The sequence below is a fragment of the Rousettus aegyptiacus genome, unplaced genomic scaffold (genome assembly GCF_014176215.1).
Source record: "Rousettus aegyptiacus isolate mRouAeg1 unplaced genomic scaffold, mRouAeg1.p scaffold_m13_p_2, whole genome shotgun sequence".
Taxonomy (NCBI): Eukaryota; Metazoa; Chordata; class Mammalia; order Chiroptera; family Pteropodidae; genus Rousettus; species Rousettus aegyptiacus.
This window is the reverse complement of record NW_023416295.1, coordinates 133,634,671-133,659,404: the sequence shown is the minus strand read 5'-3', so window position 1 is coordinate 133,659,404 and position 24,734 is coordinate 133,634,671. Positions and strand designations below refer to the sequence as shown.

Sequence of the window (24,734 nt, the reverse complement as noted above, 5' to 3'; positions counted from 1 at the left end):
CAACTTTCTAATTCCATTACAGCCAGTGTTAACTTTCTCCACTACCTTGGTATTTGTGAATCTGTAGTTGCATTCGTATGTCCTATAACCATAGGAATAAATACTTCTGTTGGTAGAAATGAAGTTCAGGATTGCACTATGTATAAATAAGCAAGGCTAAGGCGCTTTGTCACATACATAGGTGAGTAGACCGATTTCCTCTAAGACGACTATAAGTCCTCACTTGGAACTGTTAGAACAGCATGTAATGAAACCAATTTCACCAAAGGCTAACTGATAGCAACAAGTTCCTATAGCATCTCACAATTTTTAGAAAATGGCATTACCCGAGGACCTGCTGTACACTTAGGTATTAAGGAGCTGTCATTAAGTCAAGTCCTGATTCCTGTGGATTGCAGTCTGAAATACAGTCCACACTGGGTACATGTACACATTCAAAAGATAAATTGCTCTTTAAAAAATAACTTGCAAATCGATAATACAGCAATGCAATTCTAGAATCAAAAAGTTTTGAAAAGGTATCCAGTGATATCCACTCATGTGCTGGATCCCACCCCACTTGCCAGGCGACCACTGTTTGTGATTCTGAAGTACATCCCGTGTCGATTACATACCAGCATATAGGAATATTTTCTCATTTTTACACAAAATACTTCATACCATAAACTGCACTTTTTTAAAAAAAAATTTAAGATATTTTCATATTGGTATGTAGAGTTTTCTCATCCTTTTTTACAGTGATGTTGTGTAGTATTCCATTTTCTGGGTGTACTGTGATTTAACTAGTTCCCTGATGGATATTTAAATTGTTTCTGGCCTAAGTGTGCTAGTCCAGACCAACCTTCTTCTGTCAATTACTGTGCTATCGTCTCAGTCTTCACAAACCAATGTAATAGCTAATATTTTATAAGTGAGACAAAGAGGGTTAGGATGGTTAAGTACCAAGGTCATCTGGCAAGTAAATGGAGCTATTTAACCAGCACACATAGAGCCTAATTATTGAGACTGCTGAGAATTCTTTCCACAGGGAGTCATACTGCTAGTATCTACACACAAAGACACCTATTTTTGGTGCCAATCTTTTACTTTGAATTTGCTTCATTGTTTCTATTATTTTCTTCCTATGCATTTTGTTGTCTTTTTAAGCTTTTCCATGATTCCTCAGATTTATTTTCCAAGTATTTTATTTATTAATGTGGCATCACTCATAGCCAGCAAACCTTTCTGGAAATTCCCTTAACAAAGGAACATTCCTAAGGCAAAGGTTTATAGTAAATTGAAACAACAGTTTCCAATTAACCACCATCCATTCTGGTGTATAATTTGAAGAACTGTTAGTTGACTCTTTTGGTCAGAGTTATTCCTCTTAAGCATTTTTAGAATGTTAATAAGATGTTTTTTCTCTTTGTACCTCTCAAATTTTATTCAGCTGACAGTTTTGATGGAGCACCTCTACTGCATGTTTGAAAGGTTAAGGAGACAGTCCTGCTCTGAGGCTAAAACAAGCCTTCAAATGCTCCCCAGTAAGGTTAAAAGCAAAACAAGGGCCATAAGAGAATTATGAAGTGTTTGGGAAGTTCAGCACACAACAGGCTTCATTCGATTGATGGGTGGAGAAAACAAAGTAGGAAGGGCTTTGTGGAGAAAGAAAAATATCTTTTGATTAGAGGCTTTAAAAACCAACAGAAAGTTGACAGACCTCATAGTGGCAAGAGAGTGTTTCAGTTTGGAGAAATCTTGCTCAGGAAGAGCGGAGGTTATAGATTAACTGGTGCAGGGATTAAATAATTAGTAAGAGATCAAAACTATAAACGCTCACCGCACATAAACAAAATGCACAGAAATAAAACTCTTGATAGAATTCCAGGGAGGAGCAAAGTGAGTTAAGTGTTGCTAAAGCAGAGAAATGGCTTGGTCACCAAAGAGAACCTAAAGGACTCCGTGAAGTGTAGTCGAAATCAAAGTTAACCAATAGGTTGAACCACATTTCCTTGGGAGTCGGAATCCCTGACTGCAGTGTATGGCTTCCCTAAACTGATGGTGAGGAAGTTCAGCCTTTGCCTTAGAGAGGATTTATTGATTCTAATTATCAGATGTGATGCCCTTTTTACAGCTAAACTGTCTCAAAGAACACAACTAATTTTGAGGTTGACTCAAATTCCCTCTTGCAGAGCAGTTGCCTAGGAACAGGCAACTTTCTGAGTTGTACAGCCTTTGAAAATTGGCATGGTTTGTTAAAATAATAGAATATTGAAAAAAAAGAAAGGAACTGAAAGCTGCCACAGTCTAATAAAAGAAAAAAAAAAGCACAATTATAAGTGTAAACACACTAACTTCACTCTTATCTAGGAGACTAGATAAGGCGACCAGTTATCACAGATGACTGAGTGATTATGAGAACTTTGTGTACTCTGGAGAGGGACGATGAAAATAGATATATGGATTAGTCATTTCCGGTGCCCAAAACATCTAGGTATACTGAGTGAGGAAGAGTATCTACTAGGGCACATACAGCAAGGTAGACTTTGTGATGAGCAGAGAGGCAAGATTGTGAGATGGTTATAGTTATAGGCTTTAGACTCAGGCCCATCTGTGAGGTCTGACTTGTCCACTGACTAGCTGAGTGATCTTGGGTAAGTAAATTAACTTCGTCCTCATTTCTTCAGTTGTAAAGTGAAGTTAATAATAGGACCTACATTCCGGGCTGTTATGAAAATATAAGGGAATAATGCAAATAAAATATCGGCACAGAGCCAGTAAAAAGCACTCAATGTTAGCCACTGCTGCTATGATTTATAATCAAAATTATACTTGCTAGAGCTAAGAGAGATGTGATATCAGCTATTTAAGTATAATAGAAAAAGACTTCTTTAAATGATTTTGAAAAAGCCATGCTACAAGGATAATTTTAGGAGTGTCTATAATTCCTTTAGGCAAGTGTGTAAATATCCCGTTGAATGGAGCATGAACAGCTTGCCCTTACCAACAGCTGGTTTCCTAGAAGAGTCTGATTGCACCCTGGAACTGTGTGAACACCCTGGAAATGTTCGACATTATTTCTCCACTTAGTGGAATCTAAACCCCAGGTAAAATAGTAGATTAGAATTTGAAAACAAGGTTTGCGGGGATGAGGCAAACTATCAGGTGCTGCTGCTGCTGCTTCTGAAAGCAAGGATAGAATCCAAATGGTTTTAAGACAAGCTGTGATCTAATTAATTATGTTGCTCTAACAGAACAGCTGTGATCTACAGGGGGATCTAAAAAGTTGATCGTGGTTTGCTTCTTGGTTGCACATTAGTCTCCACCTGGGGAGATTTTCAACTATCCCATACCCAGAGACATTAAATTGGTCTGGGGTGAGCCCATATATTGCCTTTTTTAGAGCTCTCTCTGCAACCCTAAATATGCAGCTTCATTGCAAACCACTGGACAAGTACATTGTATTTCTATCATTATCCGAGAGCAGACAGCGGAAAACCAGTCAGATTATAAGGACAGAAATTCTCCAAGTAAATAAGAAATGTTGACATTCACATTGTGGACTCAAGAAGGAATATACCTGCCCCAAAGGATATCTCGTAGTTAACAGGACTCAAATACATAACTAAAGTCTGGCAGCCCTTGCTTACAGAGGCCTCGCAAGCATCCTGCTTATCAGGGTAGAGCTATAGACAGAGATGCCAAGCCTTCTGCGCTGCATTCCAAACTTACACAGGAGTTCTCGGAATTATATTTCGACCAATGAGCTGAGACCTGCCCTGTCCAATCAGAGCTTGACAGCTATAGTCTCATTTGCATCCATATTGACTAATCAGAGGGCTCCAAAATAGCCAATCAGATCGCGCGGTTCTGACCAGTATGGACTACAGCGGGACTTTAGATAAGTAGGCCTCGATGGTTGTCTCAGGAAAGCACACTTTCTGGTTTCTGCCAGAGACAGTACGTTTCTCCAGTTTGCAAACAGTTTTGGTGAATGAAGTTTGTCTTTCACTGCACCTTAGATTGAGGATTCCTGTTGGTACTGGATTGTCGGCAGCGATTTTCGTTGACCTCTATTATCTCAATCTTCAAGGTAGGTGGGCAGCAGCCTACTTTACGTAGGTCCCGCCAGCTCTGAGAAGTAAGGTAATCAAGTTCACAAAACTCTGACCTAGTTCTCTGTACGCTCTAAAGCCAAGACCCCTAATTTAACCACCACAAATGGTTCGTCTTCTCCAGTGCTCACAGTACTGGGGGAATATGCTCTACCTGTTATAGTTTGGGAAGTCCACTTCCTTATGGGAAGACCACTTCCTTGTGACTAAGAGGTTTCTCAGCCCACAAAGCCAGTGGATTTTGGCTACTTCCAGACTAGTACCTAGAGGAAGCTGAGCTCGTTACTTGGGAGCTGTGTGAGTTTGTTTATCATAGCCAGGTGCTCCGTCTTGAGACCTTAGACCAATGCAAGAGTGGGAAGTTGGCAGCTCTCCAGCCTAGAGAAAAGCTTCTGGCTCCTTCTCCCACCTTCACACCCCAAGCAATGAGGGTGCAATTAGAAAATTTTTTCTTCTGATTATACAACTCTTATGCACTGTAGCAAACTAACAAGCCAAAGGAAAGCCTAGAGGGAAAAAAAAATCCGCTACCCAGAGATATCCTCTATTAATAATTAGCATTTTTTGGTTTTTTTAAAAAATAAGGTTGGAATAGTGTAGTTTGTGTCCTATTTCTTCTCCATTTAAGATTATTCTGTTTCCCCTGAAAACATTTAAAATAGCTGCGAAATACCTTCACATGACTGAAGCATAGTTTAACCACCCCCTCCAATTTTCCATGATTAAATATTAGAAAGGACTATGTGGACTATGTGAACCAGTATGTTTAGGGAAGGAGTATATGGCTCGTTTAAGGCTCTTTATACTTATTTTCAAATTGCCTTTTAGAAAAATTTTTATTCCCACCTGTATTGAGTTTCTTCATGGCATCTTGCCAGTATTTTAAAAATTTTTTATCAGTTTGATAAAATTTATTATGTTGTTTTACTTAACTGTAAGGTCGAACTCTTTTTCATGTTTATTAACCAATTTTACTGAGCCTTGAAAGATTTTGAGTAATCTTTATCTGCAAATCTGATCATGTCAAACACCTCTTGCTTAAAAGCTTTTCTTTGCATACATAACATATTGCCTTAACAACTCTCCACCAGTCATTACAGCTATTCTAGGCTTAAGGTTTCCATGCTGGCTACCGACCTTTTTCACCTGCTATTGTCGTCCTTTCTTTTTGCCTAGTTCTTATTCATATTTTAGCTCTTTGCTTAAGTGTCTTATCTTCCAGGGACTCTTACTGATAACTCTTAGGTCCTTTTACCCTATATCATAAATTCTTGGAGCACCTGTAGTCCTCCCTGTTGTGCCCTGTTATCAGTTATATATGCAGCACATCCTCAAATAATGTGATTTCTGTTCATCGTTTTATATCGATGAGAAAAAAAAAAAAATCAATTCCTGGCTGGGGCAACTGTCTGTGTGGAGTTTGCACCTTCTCCCCATGTCTGCCTGGTTTTTCTCCAGGTAGTCTGGTTTCCTCCTACGTCACAAAGATGTGCACATTCAGATTTATTGGCCTAAATTTCCCCAGTCTGTGTGTGTGTGTGTGTGTGAGGGGGGGGGGCGGGGCGGGGGGAGGATGCGCCCTGTGATGGAAAGGCGTAGTGCCAAGGGCGAGATCCCAACTCATGTCCTGAAATGCTGGGAGAACCCCCCTGGCCACCAGCGACCCTGAACTGGAAAAAGTGGGTTGGCAAATTATTCTTGTTTTTATTAATCTTTCTTAAATATATAGCTCGCATGTATTTCAGTGTTTAACATTAGAAATTTTGGGGTCTTTACTTAGAAGTTTGGAATGCTCATGACCAGAAATATGCCATAGAAACTTAGCTCTAGTTTATATCAATTCGTCTATGGTAAAACTGTTTCCTTATATATCATTTCACTTAAAGTGTTTCCAAGAATTTACCGATGATGTCAAGGACTTCAAATGGATAGCTTTATTTCTGCCATATAATATAGTTCCATGAGAGGAAGAACAGTATTGTTTTTGCTCACTCTCCTAGTGTCTAACACATGTAGGTTGTCAAATAAATTATGTAAAATAGTATGACCAAAGCTGTGCTATTGGAAGATTAATCTGTAGTGTATGAAATGAACTAGTGTGTTTAGAACCTAAATAATAGTTGAGACTATTAAAAGAGGTCAGATAATAACATTAGTGGGAACTAAAAGAACTTTAATTGCAAAGGAAGATGACACAGAGGAAATAGCAATTTTTGAGAGAATGAGATGGGGTAAGAAGAGGGAAGAATTCATGAAAGATGTTTCAAGATTAAAGGCATCGCTAAGATAGGGAAAAAATGAGACTATTAAAACAGCAAAAATGAGGTCTGGTTAAACACAGGATATCCTTTGCTCACTCCTAAAGTCAATTGTGTCTTCTGTGCTCCAGTATACTTTTTTAGTTCAAACATTACTCCCATGTGTTACACAAAATAGCTGTGAGCTCAGCGTAATGCCCCATGCTCTCTGGAACCAAGGCAAGACTGTCAAGCACTGACTGGCATCTACCAACCCTAGGTCTGAATCCTGGCTCTATCATCACTAAGTGGCTGTGAAACTAAGGAACTCAGTTAGTGCCTTATGCATCTCAATTTTCTTACCAGTAGGACAAAGATAATTAGAATGGTTTTATAGATTAAATGATGTATTATACATAAAATGTTTGAGTGCCTGGCACATCTCACAGGCTTAAATTTTTTTTAATATTTTATTCTTTTAGAACTGTGATATGAATAAACCTAGTATGTGAAGAACCCAGGAATTCCTGACACAGGTGTGCACTGTTTGATGAAATGAATGTTCACTAAGACCTTATAAACAAGAATAATTTTGCATGCTCAGTCCCAATATCAAAGGTGCAATTAAATGTAAAGCATTAAGCTCAGAACTGTGGTAGAACTATAAATTAGTATATCCCTTTTAGAGAACAATTTGGCAACATCTATCCAAATTTAAAATGTGCATATCCTGAAATTTAATATAACCTCATACACAAAAAGAGGTTCAGAGATGTTACAAAGGGTATTGTTTTTAATAGCCCAAACTCACCCATCAACAGAACACAATATAGCCATTATAAAATAGAACATGGACAACGGAATATATCTTCAATTTCTTAAGGGGACTAGGAGTACAGAACAGTTTACACCATATCACGAGCTGGAGAAAGATTTGCGAAACCTATTATCCTAGAACCTCAAAAAGCACTTTTGTAATCGCATTGTTAAAAGAAACAGACCTTTCTGATAATTCTCTGGGCAGAAAAATCAGCTTAGGAAAATGGAGTTTTATACTAAATTCAATTTTAAAAAATTATAGTGTATAATTAATTACATTTTAAAATGTTACATGGGGGAAATAAAAACTAATTGACCAAAGAAAATCTGAAATGGGTACAACAATTTATGTGGTAAGAAGTTTACGTGCCTTATTTATATTAGTTTATATTTTATTTAATTTAGTAAAAACACTTAATACCCAACAGTTGAGGGTTGGGAACTCATGGAATAGAATACTATGTAGTCACTAAAAATCATGCTGTAGAATTTTTATTAAAATGGAAACTTCTCAATACATCAAGTGAAAAGGATGTTACAACAGTTATGCGCAGTTTGACCATGTTAATAGCTGTTACCTTTAAATTATAGAATTACAGGTGATTTTTCTTTTTTTGGTTTCTTCCTATTTACAATTATTTTTCTATTTCCTACAATGGTTACGTAATTAGGGAAAATGCTATAAAATAGATGTCTATAGCTATCTCTAACCTTGCTTTACAATTTGGACATTAATGTAACTATGAAGCTAGTCACTTTGGTACAAATTCAAGAAATACTTCGACACGTTTGGAAAGAGTTATAATGAGGTAAAAGTCACCAGGAATCTTAATAAAATGTTAAAGACACTACTTTGTTTATCAAAAGGCTTTATTAGAAAATATTACATACTACATATCTGTTTGAGCATTGTTTCAGTAGACAGCACTCCATCCTCATTCTACAAACAATGTCTCACCGACCACCAGCAACCAGTCTGCTTCGGAAGCTTCCTCTCCTGGATGCAACATTCAAGCAGTACACACTGTGGCCATTTAAAGGAAGATAATGAAGAAAACGTGGTAATTACCAGAAAAAATCACAAAATTTTTGGAATGTTAAAATAACTACTTTCATTCTCAAAATTCTAGGCATCACTATAGGTAGGCATCACTAAAATATAGGTCAATGTGGCTAGTAAGTTAAAAAGACCAAGGTTTCAAAGGTCAAGTTAATACTGAATCTTGATAAACGAGAAATCTGTAACCCCACAAAATGTTTTTGATTAAGTGTGTGCACATGCAAACTTAATGTAAATTTCTGGGAAAAAAAAATGGGGAATGGTAAAGCAGTTATTTTTTTTAAACATAAAGCATGCAATTTCTAATATTCTTAAATATTTCCAAGTTTTCAAAGTTTGAATTCTAATCCAGTGACATTCTTCATTAACTATTTTAAATGGAGTCTAACCAGTACCCCAACCAGATATGGAATACACAGTTGCTATTTTCTAGAAAGGTGGATATAATTCATGGCAATGCCACCAAAGATGTGAAACTTTAGCTTTTGACCACACCACCTAGTTTTTCTTCAAAACATTTAAAAGTGTTTGCAAAAGATTAGTGCTACAAAGCAAATTTTCAAATGTCATCCAACTCCCAAAAGTCACTGAAAGAAAATTAAGGAAAAGTATGCATCGTGTGATTAATCAGCTTAGGCAATTTGCTACAAAATTGTCAAAGTGTGAACCAGCTTTAACTGAAAATATTGAAAGTTCACACAATTGTTTCTAGAGTTCAAAACTGAAACAAATGAGGTGTACATTGATAGTTAAAACACTGTCTTAATATTTTATTAGAAATATACTTCCAAACTTCCCCATCATAATCTAAACACAAATTAAAAAAAATAATAATAATATATATAGATATATATAAATCAGCAGAATACCATATTACAAATGGCCAGAAATGCAGAATAAAGATCAAAAACTGCCTGGAAAGATTTCTAACACTTCTTGGGGTTACACATAATCTAAATAAGATTATGAACTAGCACAATCATTATTGGGACCATCGTTTTAAAATATTTTGCCTATCAAAGCTAGCACCAGAAAAGTATTGTGCACATAAAATCGAGAAACACATAATTTTTTACTTAAGAAAAGCACTGTCCTACAGAGCATTGCTCTTGCTAGTTTAGCTAGTATAAATGTTAGTCTGTCTCAGAGGCATATATCTATCTTTGAGCCATTAACATTTTATCTGAATATCGTTTTAGTTATTATCTATTGGAAATTGTTACTGGAATGAAAGTAGTTTGTCACGGAGATAACCAATCAAAATAATGGTACTATAACATTTTTAACTTACCTTTTATAAAAATTAACATTCTAGTATTTAAAAAAAAATCAAATCCCTAGTCCCTGAAAGCCTAACCAAAACTCCATTATTTACTTCCTCTCCCTTTCCAAAACAGATTTTAACATCTAGATTTTTCTGACATGGTTAATGGCCACCATATGGTCACCAAATTAACACTTTTTTCACTGTAAAACATTTGGAGATTTCTCAAGTGTGAAAAGAATTTCATTAGTAATTAGACTGTTCAACCTGAAAACCACTAAAGTGAGTCTCATAATTCTACCTTAGTCCTAAGGAAGAGAGGGTCACCACTTAACAGCAATTCTCCAGTTGACACAGATAATTTATCATCTCTGACAGGTAGAAGATATTATGCAAGAACATAATTTTTACAAAGTCAACCCTTTTTCAAACTGGTCTTCTAAATTCAACAAAGAATTTAGACTGCCAAAGTTGTAAATCTAGCAAATCAAACTGCTTCATCTCAATTTGGGGGAAAAAAGGCACAAAGAAAAACAAGCAGCATAATCTTTATTTGGTGATACAATAGGTGAACAGTGTTCCAAAGTTGTGAACACTGAATTTTACTCATGATAATTCGTCTTCTATCTAAGCAATTTATTCAGATGTGTGCTTTAAAAATACAGATTAGGAACCCTGCAATTGGTATGTTCTGTTATGAGAAATATTCTTCATGGTAATATAATACTTAACTTTCTATAATTAGAGGGAAAAATCATATAGAACATAGTTTATTTTAGCCTGACAGAATAAATGTATTATATATATCTCTTCCAAAACCACTGCCCTTAGAAATTTCTAATTTATGCACTTCATTGTTCAAATCGAAAAGCTGTACATCTTCCAGTATCCACACTATAACACAGTCTTATTAAAAATGCACATTCCTTTAACCCCTTTGTTGAATCTTTTAGTTTTGGTGGGGAGGGGGACAGGGGAAGGAAAGGATATAGAAGTTGCAGTGCAGAACTATTATTTATTCAGAAGAAAACATTATATCCTACGTTAAAAAAAATATATCAAAACCAAATTTCAATCACAGTTATGTATGATTTTCAATTAAAGGTACATGTTGAAATTGCACTTTGCAGATATAGTGATGATGTCCTTTACAGTGCTCTCCATTTCAGCCTATGTTTTTTTCAGTAGAGACAGGTTCTTCCAGAGTTTTCTTTTGGCTTCCCTTCCGTGAATATTTGTATTTATCTACATAGGCTTTAACCAGATTTGCCACTTTAGCAGAATTGACTTCTCCACTCTTACTATGACAAACCTGTGAAAAAACCATGGAAATTTATTAAAGGAAGCAAAATGGAAAGTTTTGTGAAAAACAAATAACCCCAAAGAGATAACCAGTCTTCTATATTTCATATCATATAAACATATTCAAAAGATAAAAAAGCAGATGATAATTAAAAGATAGCTCTTATCATTTTAAAGAGACTTAAGCATTTCTCTATTAAAATAAAGATGGTTCAAAACAATACGCATACAACTCTACTAAAGCTATAACTTACTTTATCTACTGCTTTCCGTACAATTTCTTTATATTCTTCCTTGGTGATATCTTTATTTTGGTAAAATGGCTTAATGGCCAGTTTTACCTCCTGTGCTGCTTTCTCTTGAATCTGTAATTTCTGATAAGAGAAAAATGCATAATTATTATTTTCCCAAATCACATACTTTCATAAAAAGTCTTTAAAAATATAAAATTGAACACACTGCACATTTACATTAGAGGGAACTCTTCAAATATTAGTGTCACAAACACAAAAGTTATTAACTTACATATCAAACATTTCTAAAAATAATTATATTACTAGTAACTCATTAGGCATCAACATTATCTTGATAGAACTCTTCAAATAATATTAGAATTTAAGACTAGCAATAAATTCCCTTCACCACTCATACAACGGAAAGCTGTTATTTTTTTCAACTTTATCATATACAAAATTATGCAGGTTGCTCTCAACCTTGAACTTGCCTTGTCTGTCTTCGAGCTATCTGCGCTGGCTTCCACTGTAACACTTACTTTGCTTTCTGCCAATTTTACAGCAGCATTAGAGGCTTTGCTGTGACTTGATGATGAAGTATTACCAGAACTTGGTCCCTGAACTGTTCCCATATTTCCTGGAGCTGCTGTCGGAGCAGGCAAGACTGGTGTACTCATGTTATTACTTACATGAGATGCACTAGGAATTCCCTGTTGTAAAGAGTTATCAGTTAATGAATTACTTGTACTCAATAGAAGTCTTTTAGTCATGTATTAGAAATGACATTAAAAAAACTCAAAGCAATTCAACCTTAGTACTTAAAAGAGAAATGCGCATTTCAGGTCAATTATATCTAAAGGACTCTGAAGAAAAATGAACATTCTTAAAGAGCCTTATTTAAATATATCAACATTACTTTTATATATGTGTATTGTAATGCTCTGACACCAACACTAAAAATAAGACCAACATTTAAAGAACATTATCTGTCACATCCCAATAATTTTAAAAATAAAATATAAAGTTAAAAAAAGAGAACATTATCTTTCCTGCAAGGCTCTTCATGAAAATTAACTAAAGTAAGTGCCCCCCGCCTTTAAAGATGGGAGAAAATGAGGCAGTGAACTCAAATGGCTTGCAGTGAGTTGATAGCAGAAAAAGATAAAAGATCTCATTTTCAGGAATCCCATTCCCCTGCTCTTCCAACTATATCTCGCTGTCAGGATTCTAGAATTTCTGAAATGTAGACATAACACTTTAGCAACACAATGTTTATAAATGATCAAATTTTATTTATGCCTCAGAGATACCTCTTTTTAGCATGGTTTATTTATGAAAATGAAACACAGTAAAAGATAATGAACAGTTTTACGTGGTGTTAGTCCAAACAAGACAATTCAAGTTTCACCATAGTGTTTAATCACAAGTTCCCACCCCCTAAAAAATCCAATAAATTAGAGAAAAATTTTAAAGCACCCACAACTTGATCCCAGTTTGGCTCATGATCTGGGCTTCTTAATATGACAAAACCTGTTTGGATGTCAATAACAGCATAATGTAGCCTAGATTTGATTTATGCCTTCAATTCATTTTCTACTGGTGGGTGGGAAGTTTAGGGTTATGAAAAGTTATGAAGATTTACCATAAACCTAATCAAATAAACAATTGTTTTGGATGCCAGGAAGTCCTTTCCCCACCACCAATACCTAAATGTTTACAATGGCTATGTTGATTCAACTTGAGTTGCTAAAAACATACCTGCAATTGCTTTCCATCTGGTTGTGAAGCAATGTAGTTGACTTGTTGGGATGGTGGGGGAGGGGGTGGCGGTGGTGGTAGTCCCTGAGATACACTGGTAGGAGCAGCCACCTGCATGAGAGGCACTCCTGTATGCAGATGCACAGGTAGCTGAGGATGAATGTTATATGAACTGCGTTGGATGTTCATTAAAGGAGCATGAACACCCACTGGATATGGGAAGATATTCATAGGCTGGTGTTGTGCATTCATTTGTTGTTGCATTACATTCATTTGTGGTTGCATCATATTTATAGGTAGCTGAGAACCATCACCTTGTTGGTTTGTTTGGTCTTTTAAGTTAGAATCTAACAAAAGAAAAAAGGCTTATGAAAAACTGTTATGAATTTCTTTAGACAGAAGCAAAGACCACTGGTTATAGTAAAATTAAATAGCAATTCATCTCCAATTATTTAGTTTAATCCTGTCATTTCTAAATAATGTGGGCTGATTTTCTAACTAAAAGAAAACAAATTATTTTTAAGTTCACATGATTACATATCTGTCATATGAGCAACAGATCAAACAATGATCAAAATAATTCAAGTGCTTACATCTGAAATAAAAGAAACAGAAGTTAAATCCTGCATAGAAACATCCTAAAATTTTCTACTGTAGCAAATTTTATTTAAAATATTAAAGTCTTTATCAAGCTTTGGGGCAGGAGAGGGATACAAAAGAAAATAAATATTGATGTGTACATATACATAAGTGTATATGTATATAATGTAAAGTGACCTGTAAACCACTGGTATTCAATTTAATATTATAAAACTATAAACCAGGATCATAAAAATAGGTATTAAATTTATAATCATTCTTCAAATAAAAGTGTTAGTAAACAGAATGTTACCCTGTTCAGTTGTTTCCTCTTCTTGTCTCATCCATCCAGACTGTGAACCTGAAGAATTCCTCCCTCGTCGTGAGTAATAGTTTTGTACATCTGCTGGTAGAGTCTTTCTCACAGCCCAGCTAGAGGCAGATGTCCATCCCGATCGATCTGCCGGTGTATCAAATGAGAACTCTTGCTCACTTTTCCGTTTATAGGGTTGCTGTTCCACAAACTTGAAAGAATCATTCCCTGAACCATTTGAATTCCCTGAGAGGGGTTTTCGGTTTTGCCATCGATTTTCATTTTGATCTGTATAGGCAAAACTACCTCTGTAAGTGCCTCTGCCACGGTTGCCTCTACCACGGTTAGACATCCAACCTGAACCAAAGTTTTTATTCCAAGAATTCCCTGAATTTTCATTTCTGTTTTCTTCCCAATGAGAATCTTTTAACTTTTCTGGATTTCTGGTCCTTGGATCAGGCCCAGAATTTATTTTTTCTGTTACCCAAGTGGGACAGTCATTTCTATGTTTGTCAGCAGAATTTGGATCATCAGCATCTGAACCAATGTCATTTTTTTCTTTTCTTGTATTTTCGTTCTGTTTCTCTGGGTCATGCTTTCTGTACCGATCATTTCCTCGTGGACATCTCCAGCCATCATTTGCCCACCTTTCCTTCCACCGAGGAGAGTAACTGTCTCTGTCATTTCTACCAAATGATGAACTCTTACTTTTTGTTCTAGATCTTGATGGTGACCTAGAACGAGATCTGGACCTAGACCACCTTCTGGTTCTCCTTTCTCTATCTCTATCTCTTCTTGGACCATCTCTATCACTTTCTCTTTCTCTGCTCCGGGACCTGGATTTTTCTCTTGGAGAAGAATCTTTTACTCTTGACTGAGATCTTCTGTTCTCTCTAGAAGTGTCTCTTTTTGGGGAGAGTGATTCTGATCTTTTGCCTTCCCTAGCACTCTCTCTTTTTGGAGATCGAGACTGAGATCTCCTTCTTTCTCTTGTGATATCCTTTTTGGGGGACTGAGAACGGGATTTTCTCCGCCCTCTTGTAGATTCTTTCTTGGGAGATGGTGATCGAGACTTCCTGCTTTCTTTTCCAGTTTCTCTTTTGGGAGATGGAGACTGAGACCGCTTCTTTTCTCGTGCGGTGTCTCTGTTGGGAGCCCAAGTTGTAGATGGGGAATGAAATCTAGATCTTCGAGTACGAGGCTTTTTGGCTTTATCTATCATATCTACTGGGCCTTCAAATGGTTGAGATACAGTTTCAACCTTTTCACTTGCAGGATCAGAAGATGGCATATTATTTTGAAAACTGTGCTCCATGGAACTTTTATTTAATTGTTTAGCATCAGCATTTACAGACAGTTCAATTCTAGATTCATTCTGGTCACTGCAAATTGAATCACATTCCATAGGTATCATTTCATTATTGTCTTCACTGAAATGCTTCTGCATCTGTTCAATGTGTGTGTTAGGCAATTCTGTAGATCTGGGATATTCCACCAGAGATTCAGTCTTGTCTTCTAAAGATTTGCCTAATTTGATGTCGAGATTATTTTTTAATAAAGTATTTTCAGAGTCTTGAATATTATTGAAGCTTTCATGCTCTGAAGTATCACATGTTGCAATTATTTCTGCATCTTTAGTTTCGACATGCCCAGGCAAATGAACATCTGAATTCTCAGTAGATGTTCTGTCCACTGTTTCTATAATTCCCCCTTCAGAAGATTCTAATTTAGGGTTGTTTACAAGCTGTTCTGTTTTCACTGTATAATTTTTATGATCAATAATTTCTACTACAGGACTCTCTACAACCTTTTCTTCATTAATCGCTGTAACTTTTTCTTCATTAACCACTAACTCTGCATTCTCAGGTAATTCACTTAGACTTGGTATAGCTTGGTGTACTTCAATTTCAGATGCTGAACATGTAAGGAAATCATTTGGAGGATGATCTATACGTGTATCTACCTTTCCCTCTGATTCTGAAGGTCCAGATATTTGGTCTTGGTTTTCTAATGGATCATCTCCTTTTTCAGAAATATTTTTAGAAGTCTCATTTTCTAAACACAAAACATTAGCCTCTGTAACTGTATTCTCAACTTTTTGAACTTCTGTCTCCTTTCCAACTAGCATAGGAGGCAGTTGGGTACAAGACTCAGAATATGAAGATTCTACTCTTTCTTCTGTATCATGGTTCTCAGTATGTTCCTCATTTTCTTCTATTTGCTCACTGCAACTTCTCAAACCATTAGCAGACTCACTGTCTACATTTGTCTGCACAGTACAAGTATTACTACTTTCTGCATCAGATTGGTGCTCTTTCTCTAACACAGGTGGTGTGTCAGATTCTGCTGTTTCTTCATCTACTGAATCACTGGAAGATGATTTTTCAGGGGGAGGTACAGAGCTCCGCAGTTTCTTTTTCTGTAAAGGTGGTTTTTTCCCTCTTCTTACAGACTTCCGTTTTGGAGCTTGTTTTGTTTGCTTTTCTGACTCAGCTGAAGAGGAAACATTTACAGATGGATTACTGTTATCTGGGGCATCGCACCCAGACTTATTTGATACAGGGGATCTCTGAGATTGACTGAACGTTTCAGCTCTTGTGGTACGTGTAGATCTCCTTGTAGGAGTTGTTGCTGCAGGTTTTCGTCTTGATCCTCTGGTGTTTGATGTACCAGAAGTTTGCTTCTTCTCTTCCCCTTCTTGAGTATGTGCTAATGCATATCCTTTGCAAGAAGTACCTAATATTTTTTTTAAAGTAAAATATAAGTACATAGTTCAATAAATAGTTTGATTTCAGCTTATTTTAGCATAAAATAGACATCTATAACAGTGAAACAAAGTATACATATGAATCAAGTTATGAATAAATGCATAGCTACTAACATCTGAATAATATCACATATTATCAGCTTTTAATGCTATTGAATGAGTCATCACAAGATTTGAATCCATGTGGGCAATTTTACAGGGGAAAAAAAAGAAAATACATTTGGTCTGATTAACTGCCACTTGCTTTATAAATTAGTATTACCTAGGCAAAAAGCAAGAGAAAACAAGTTATCCACAAACAGATAAAAACTCAAACTATTTGTTTATAATTAACATGAGATGTTACTTCTAAAGATCTATGGTTTGGAGACTGAAGCTCTAAACAGAAGGGAGACTTCTAATCAGTTCCTCAAAGACAAGAAGTTATAATTTCTTAAAGTAAAAGGGATTTTCCAGTTGCAACAATTTTAAAATCAAGTCACTATTCAAATACTTACAGAAATATTTAGGACTCACAATTTATACTTATTTTACAGCTTTTGTTAAATCTCAATTCTTATAAGATTGAAAGAATTTTTTAAAAACTAGAAAAACATTTTGCAAACTTTACCAAAATTTTCTAAAGATATGGTGCATGTCGGAAAAATAGTTCTTGGCAACACAGAAGAGATGAGAGGAAGGACTTCTGTTGCAATATTCCAGGGTATAAAATCAATTCTGAAAATTCAAAACAAAATAAAGACATTTTTGCTTTAATAGTTTAAAACATTAAACCAGCAATTCAAAATCATTAATTTTCCAAATCTGGGTAAGAACATTAAAATACAGTGTGCTTAAATTTTTTTTTTTGCCCAAATTGCTAAAAATGTAAGTTCAAGGTTACTCATTGTTTAAGGATGGCTACCAGTTGGCTACAAGTAAGAAACCTTTAAAAGTGTGGTTTTCTGATAAATTGAAAAGGGAAATTGATGGTAACTTAAACATATAATAGTTGTTTCTCTTTTAAGAAATTTAATAAATTTTGTCAAGAATTTTTTAGCTTTTATTTTTTGCTATTAAAAAAATCAACTTGAATAATAAAACGCACAAATTATAAGTGTACAATTTGATTTTTGTTTTTTTTTTTTATGCGAGGCAACCCTTGGTTGACCTCACAGATTGCAAGGACCTTGTCAGTTTACAATTCCTTTTTTTCTATTTTTCAGGCCTACAGCACCTGCTCTTCTAGGTAATCTCCCATCCAAGTACTAACTGGGCCCAACCTGCTTAGGTTCCAAGATCAGATGGGATCGAGCTTGTTCTGGGTAGCGTGGCTGTAGACAGTTTGCTGAATTCTGACCAATGTTATTTATCTACGCAACCACTGCCCCAATAAATAACAGAACATTTTTACAACTCCACGTCCCTTGCACCCCCCAACTCCTTTTTCAGGCAAGCAAAAATAAAATTTAGTCAAATTAATCAAGTCATGATTTTTAACAAATTAGTGAGGTCAAAGGGTAATCAGTCCATGAATAAATAAAAACAACAAATATTGGAAACAGAACTACATTACTTGAAGCACATCACAGACTTCACAGTTTTTGTTAGATTTATTTTACAGTGTATACCAAGACCCTAAACATCAAAATACACATTTTTAAAAACCTGATTTCTATTGCTATATTATATTCTAAAATTCCTCCATCTAAAGATGATGGCTCTTCAAAGTTCCCACTGTAACAGACTTGCTAAGACCTCAAAGTTTCTGCATCCAAACCTAATCCACTCTCAGCTTCTTCTTTTTCTGATTCATAATTGTTCATCAGTTCAGATCTCCTAACAAGAGTACTTTATCCAGTATAAGGTGAGATTCTCGATGAGAGAAACTTGAAAAACAATGTGTGTGTACATGTACGAAAATATATAACTCTAAGAAAAGGTTTCACATTATATACATATCTGAATTCCTAATTTTATTTCTATTTGTGTTCCACTGTCATTCCTACAAGTAAGAGCCCTATGGAAAACTATATTTTAGTGATAAAGTTACAACAAGTTACGGGAATAAATACTCGGGCAAAGACCTTGATTTTTACATAGGAGCTTGATTTAAATATCTATCATATATCTAGCAATGTGCTAGTAGTTTTAGGACTTAAACTAAAGAAGAGCTAGATTATAGAAAATCATAAATACCAGGGCAGAGTAGGGACTTGATCAAATAGTTACCTATGAATCAAACGCCTACATTTATTAAATAGATAAATTAAAAGTTCTTTACTTTTCAAGGGGTACTTTAAACAGCAATCTTTGTTAGGTATTTGAAACACCAAAGTTTAAGTTGTACAAAACTGTCTCAGAAATATAACTACTGAATAACTTTGTACCTATATATTAATGATATCCTGTGGTCATGTTAGCATTTAAACACTTTAGTAAACATCATTATTTTTTTTACCTTCCAATTCCAGGTAATGTATTGGGAAACCATGATAATTCCAGTTCCTGTCTCTTCTGACTAATCAATGTACTGATTTCATTGACGTCTATAAATTCTGTACTAAAAGATAAATTTTAGACCTTCATCAGAATCCAAAAACTTAAGTTTAGAGTAACAATTGGATTACATGATGTACAGCAGAAGTTTTCACAACTAACATTATAAATCACATTTAAAAGAATAAGAACCTTTTTCTATTTAAAGACTTTCAAAATGAACTCATTCTTAAAGTAAAATTTTTATATTACAAATCAAAATTATATTTACCTAATTCATAAATATAATACTTGAATTTCTATCTTAAGTGACTGAACTTTTTAAAAGTAAATTCAGACCAATATACTTGTTATTGAAAGAAGAAAAGCAACTCTTTCTATCCCATGAACCAAAGCTGCAGTAAGCAGTTCCAACAGAAATTGCAAGTGCAATAGTTTCCATCCAAACTAAGCAGAGGGCAAAAGAAAAAAAAAAAAAAGAAGATATGTTTACTGTAACAAAAAATGGGTACACTTTAGCTTTTCAAAAAGCTACTCAGATGTAATTGTTTCCTTCGTTGCCTTGCCGACCTCTAAAATTGAATCACACAATTTTAATATGTCTTGTTAGTCAATGGACTGTGATTTTAAAACTCTAATTTAGTCTTCAAATTCCAAACATATGTACCTAGTCTCTACCTGCCAATCACAATGAATTCAAAGATGACTGGATCTACTCTAAAAGCGTTCTGCTTTATTGGGTACTACCCCTACAATTTAACAAGTAGCCTACTTCTCTATCACATAAAAAGCTGTGTAGAACAACTTAATTTATCATTAATGAAAACAAAGCCCACTAGCATAGGTACTCATTGTGTAATACAGAGGGTCAAAAAATAACAGGTTTTCTCTTTGTGAAAACTAATTTATTTTCCAAAAGAAACAAAAAACAAGGTGGGCTTTCACAATGTTTTTTGAGCCTGAGTTCAAATTTCTACTAAAAGTTAATTATAACTAAAACATCAAGTATAAAAATCATAAATTATAAGTAGAAAATACCAACCAGTAAGCTCTACAGGTAAAAGAAGATTCTCCAGTGTGACTGCTAGGAGAAAAAATATTGGAGAAAAAATTTCTGAAGCACTGACTTGCACACTGATTTGATCTTCGAGGCTAGAAAAGTAAAAAGAAGTTAGTGAAACAGCAATCAAAAAAACATCCATAATAGTAGGTTATGGTTATATTTAAATAGTTTGATATACCTAAGGCACTAGAGTTATGTATTAAACAACCATTAAGTATTATCTAAGAAAAAGATTTTTCAACAAACCGTTGTCTTTACTGTTGTATCCTTCTTTCCTCCCATTTCACTGTATTTAGAGTTTCCTATAGAAAGACACAAAAAGACTTGGTTACCTTGTCTTAAAACCAGTATTGATACTGACATACTGACAAAAGAAAGTTAAAATATCTAGAAAAGCTGCATTTAAAATAATAGTATTTGCATTTACATAATTTTTCCAAATCCTAATTTTATCTTATCCTGTTAAGCTGCAGATACAAGAAAAATGTAAGAGGGCACAACAGAGAAAACTCACACAGCATGTAAAACTGCTATGCTTAGAGAATGAGTATTAAAATCCTGGTCAATATTCTGACCCCCTATGCAAATAAACCACCTTTTAACAAATAAGTATACACAAGAAGTCATACTATTTAATATCAATAACACACTCAATATGTCCTTTTCCAGCTATGACCTAAAAAAGATACTGTTAACTCACCTCAAGGAGGAGCTGACCAGGAGAATTGGGGCTATCAGCCCTTGTCAACCATAAATTATCATTTAACCACTGGCACCAATTTCAAGTAAATCCCTTCCTTTCCTCTCTAAAATTTATAATTTAGAATTAGGAAAAGCAGAAGTGTTGATTAAAACAGCTTTCTGTTGTAGCAATGTTCTGGATGCACTGCTTACAACTCATTTTTAGGTTTTACCTGTTCCATCTGGAAATTTATTTCTGTGGATATGTACTTCTGGGTTAAGGAAGATAAAGGAAGGTTTTGCTTACCACAAAAATTATGTTAGCATCTTTATAGATTACTGCTCTTAACTTTTCTTTACAATCAAGCCTATGTTATTACTTATTTATACCTATTAATACACCTTGTTGTCTGTAATAAACTGTGGCTAGTATTGTCAATGCTCTCTCTCCTAAGAACTCTGGAAAAAGTAGGCAGTGCAAATGACAACTGATCTTTCAATCTTCAGCCTTGCTTGCCTCACAAAGGGCCTACTGACTTTGTTCAAAATAAATCACCCTAACTAGGAAGCCTGTTTCCTGCTAATGTGAGACCATATGTATCTGGGGTTTCTTCTGTCAGTCCAGTTGGTAATAGCCTACTTTCTACTTAATAGCACACTAATTTCCATTTAAGTTACTATAAACAGCTGTTTGACTTTGTGCTTTTATCCATCCTTTACACATGTCCCACCTAGAACTGTTGTTAACAAATGTAATTTCAATGTTGGGGAGAGGGGTGATGACTGAGTTCCAGGAACTATGTTCCTACCCTCTGATGTGTAAAAGATGATAGATTCTTTAAATTGCTTAAAGAAGCCAGGACTAAAAATGTTTGATAGGTATCCAGCCACTTTCTCAGAAATAACTATTTCCTTAGCTAGAAAGAATTGCTGTGTTATAGATACACAATGTCTTTTATGCCCTGAGTGTGCTGAATTATTTTCATTCCGGTTTCATTCACTCAATACGTAATGAGTACATACTGTTTACATAGGATTCTTTCACTTGGAAGCCTATCTCAAGAAGCCACCATCTGACAAACGCTTTCTATGGGAAGAACTGCTAGTCTTCTGCCCAATGCTAAGTATGAAAATCTAGTCCAAAAGCTATTTCACATATTCCCAGGTAATTCTCAGGTAATTTGTGAGCAGTTCCAATAACAATTTCAAAAGTGTTCAATATTGCTATGGCCATGCCGCCCTCAACAAGCCTGATGGTGTCTGATCTTGAAAGCTAAGCAGGGTGGGGCCTGGTTGGTACTTGGATGGGAGACCACCTAGGAAGACCAGGCGCTGTAGGTGCAAAAAAATAAAAATAAAAATAAAAAAATAAATAAAAATAAGGGATTGTAAACTGACAAGGTCCTTGCAATCTGTGAGGTCAACTAAGGGTTGCCTTGCCCCTCTCCAAGCATAAAAAAAAAAAGTGCTCAATACCAGTGGATTTGTCTAAATTGTGGTTTCCTAGAGACTATTTCACAAATCTACATTGCTAATCTATCTGCTCTGGATAGCAGTGATATGTCTTTTCATTTAATATTTATTAAAGTAATGCACACTGTAAGAAGTCAAACAGCACTTCTAGGCTTATAAAGGAAAACTAGAGAAATCCCCACTCTTGATTTTGGTTCCCCCAAACCAAAGCACTCATCGAACCCTTCAGCTATTTCTTCTAATATTTACCTCTTCATAACATGCTTATACTATCCTACCTTGATATTATGGTTACAGATATTTTCTAATTTTTTTTTTTTTAACTATAGAAGATACTTGCCTCTTATACCACTGCCTACCCATTTGCTTTGCTGCCTCCACCCTGTTTTTTAAAAATTTATAAACATTTGATATAAACTATATTAAATTATAACTATATAAACACTATTCATGGCTGAACCATATACTAAATTATGATTATTTTTCTTGTACGACTTCTTGCTTTTCCAGGTTAACAACTGCTTTGTTTTTCTCTTGTTTTTCTATATTATCTATCAATTTATCTAGCTCTACGACAAAAGTATAAGTCTCCTAATACACACAAACACAACTTATTCATCAAGCCTGTTCCCCTCTCTCTTGGAAATACTCTTATTTTGTCCTGCTCAAGCCTGAACTGGTAACTCTCTAAAAGCTGCCATTTGACTGCCATTCTGGGACTGTCCCCTTATCATCATTTTGACAATCTCTGTTAAGCTTTTTCCTGGGTCAGAACTTATTTTCCGAATCTCACATTTCCTTCCTTTACTTTCTCATTTAGTGAAGCATATACATCCTCTAGGAGAATTCTGAGAAAAGGTGTAGGAGAATAAATTTTTGAGTTCTCATGTGTTTGAGAACATGTCTTTATTCTGCCCTAGGATTCGACTGGTAGTTTGGCAGGTCACAGAATTTTCTAGGTTAGAAATTATTTCCCCAGAATTTTCAAGGCATTACTCCATAGCTCCATCTGTTGTTGGTAACATTCTTTTATACATGGTGTTTTCTCTCTCTAGAAGCTCTTAATATATTTGTATCTGCAGAGTTCTATAATTTTATGAAGCACTAATAAGTTCTTTCCTCATTTACCAGGTATTAGATTTATCTGGATAGTCACACCCTACTAGTCCATGAAATTTTCCTTTGTAGTATTTTACTTGATAACTTTCTGCCTTTTGCTTTATTTTTCCTTTCTGAAATTTTATTATTCAGTAAAGAATCTCATAGACTAATACCCTATCATCTCTGACTTTTCATCCCACTCTCTGAGATTTCTTAGCTTATAGTCTATTCCTATTGAATTTTTAAAATTTCTGCTACAATATTTTTAATTTCCAAAAGTTTTCTTTTTCAGTCTTTTCTTGTTTCATTCATAAAATATCCCTCCTCTTACCTCTGAAGATATTAATTTTTAAGTTGTTCCCTGTTTCCCAGCACTGGGTTTGTTCTATCAAGTTCCTTTTGTCTCTGTTTTGATCTCTATTACATTGGACCACAGTTTCCCTCAACTATCTGGTGATCCGTGATTGTTTATGGGACTCTAAAATATTGATTGAAAATGGTGTGGACGGGTGGTCACAGCCTTTCAACTAATGGGTTGCACTGTAAGGTGATCAAGCGGAGATCTGGTTATTTTATTCGGAGACTCCGTAATGTAAATACCTCCAAGTTTTTCCTCTTAGGCAAGACAGTATCCCAAAAGATGCCTCCTCTTACCTCCCACTTTGGGAACAAGCAAGACTGCTAGTGCTTTGAAAAATAACCAACCACAGATAGAGAATTAGAGGCCTCCAAATTTTACTTAATTTCCCTCTCTTTACTCTGTTGTTTCCTCTACTCTCATTTGTGCTAGAGTTTAATCTAGTCCAACTACTCATTATAGAGAGTAAGCCTCTTACATTCCTTCCCCTCCTCTGTTCAGCCAGGAATTTACAGGATACACTGCTCCTTTAAATTTTTAAAATCAATTCTGGGTTTTTCTTGGCACCACCCCATATACCTGCCTTCAAAGATATTGAAGGCCTCTAGACCCAAGATGTCTAAGGTTCTACAGTATGTGAACTGATCTGATTCTTTACTCTATTCTCCCTATGAAAGGTTTAGGTTTCAGATTTCTGCTAAGATAGTTTACCATTCACCTTATACAATCATTTTCAAGCTTCCATTTTGTGAACATTTCTTATCTGCTGTCTTCTTCTCTCCAGTTCTTTTAAAATTTTCTTTTCATTCATTTACTGTCATTATAGAAGGGTTCTGGGAGGGATTAGAGAATTAAAGAGGTGCTCAATCTGCTATGCTTAACTGAAAGCTTGTCTTTTTGTCTGAATTCAGCATATCTCAAACTTGTTTCATGAAACACTAATCCCAAAAAATGTTTCATAAAAACATCTTTCTCTACAATACAAAACAGTATAATAAAACAGCTTAGTGCCCACTGCTTGGTAGTACCCAATTAAAATTTGATTGATTCCAAAGTTAATAAAGCCGTAATTAAATGGATCTAGCATGTATTTCAAGAAGTACTTAAGAAATGCCTGAAAAGATACTTTTTATAAACTACATCAATTATAAACT

At 35.1% G+C, this 24,734-nt stretch overlaps 1 protein-coding gene across 5 annotated transcripts in view; it reads right to left on the bottom strand.

Annotated features, from left to right (window-relative positions):
• Nucleotides 1–8,002: 8,002 nt before the first annotated feature.
• The window catches only part of SCAF11 (SR-related CTD associated factor 11), a 65,049-nt gene continuing 48,317 nt past the window's right edge, over nt 8,003–24,734 (bottom strand). For 4 of the 5 annotated variants that reach the window (XM_016134308.2, XM_016134313.2, XM_016134312.2 and 1 more), the window contains 9 exons: nt 20,214–20,269; nt 19,947–20,056; nt 18,867–18,968; nt 17,037–17,143; nt 13,660–16,395; nt 12,768–13,114; nt 11,501–11,719; nt 11,031–11,150; nt 8,003–10,786 (listed from right to left, as the gene is read on the bottom strand). In XM_016134308.2, the coding sequence (XP_015989794.1) occupies nt 10,640–10,786; nt 11,031–11,150; nt 11,501–11,719; nt 12,768–13,114; nt 13,660–16,395; nt 17,037–17,143; nt 18,867–18,968; nt 19,947–20,056; nt 20,214–20,269 (3,944 nt within the window). In that variant the 3' untranslated portion in view covers nt 8,003–10,639. The remainder of the gene's footprint in view (nt 10,787–11,030; nt 11,151–11,500; nt 11,720–12,767; nt 13,115–13,659; nt 16,396–17,036; nt 17,144–18,866; nt 18,969–19,946; nt 20,057–20,213; nt 20,270–24,734) is intronic. The other variant, XM_016134314.2, reaches the window with a different exon arrangement.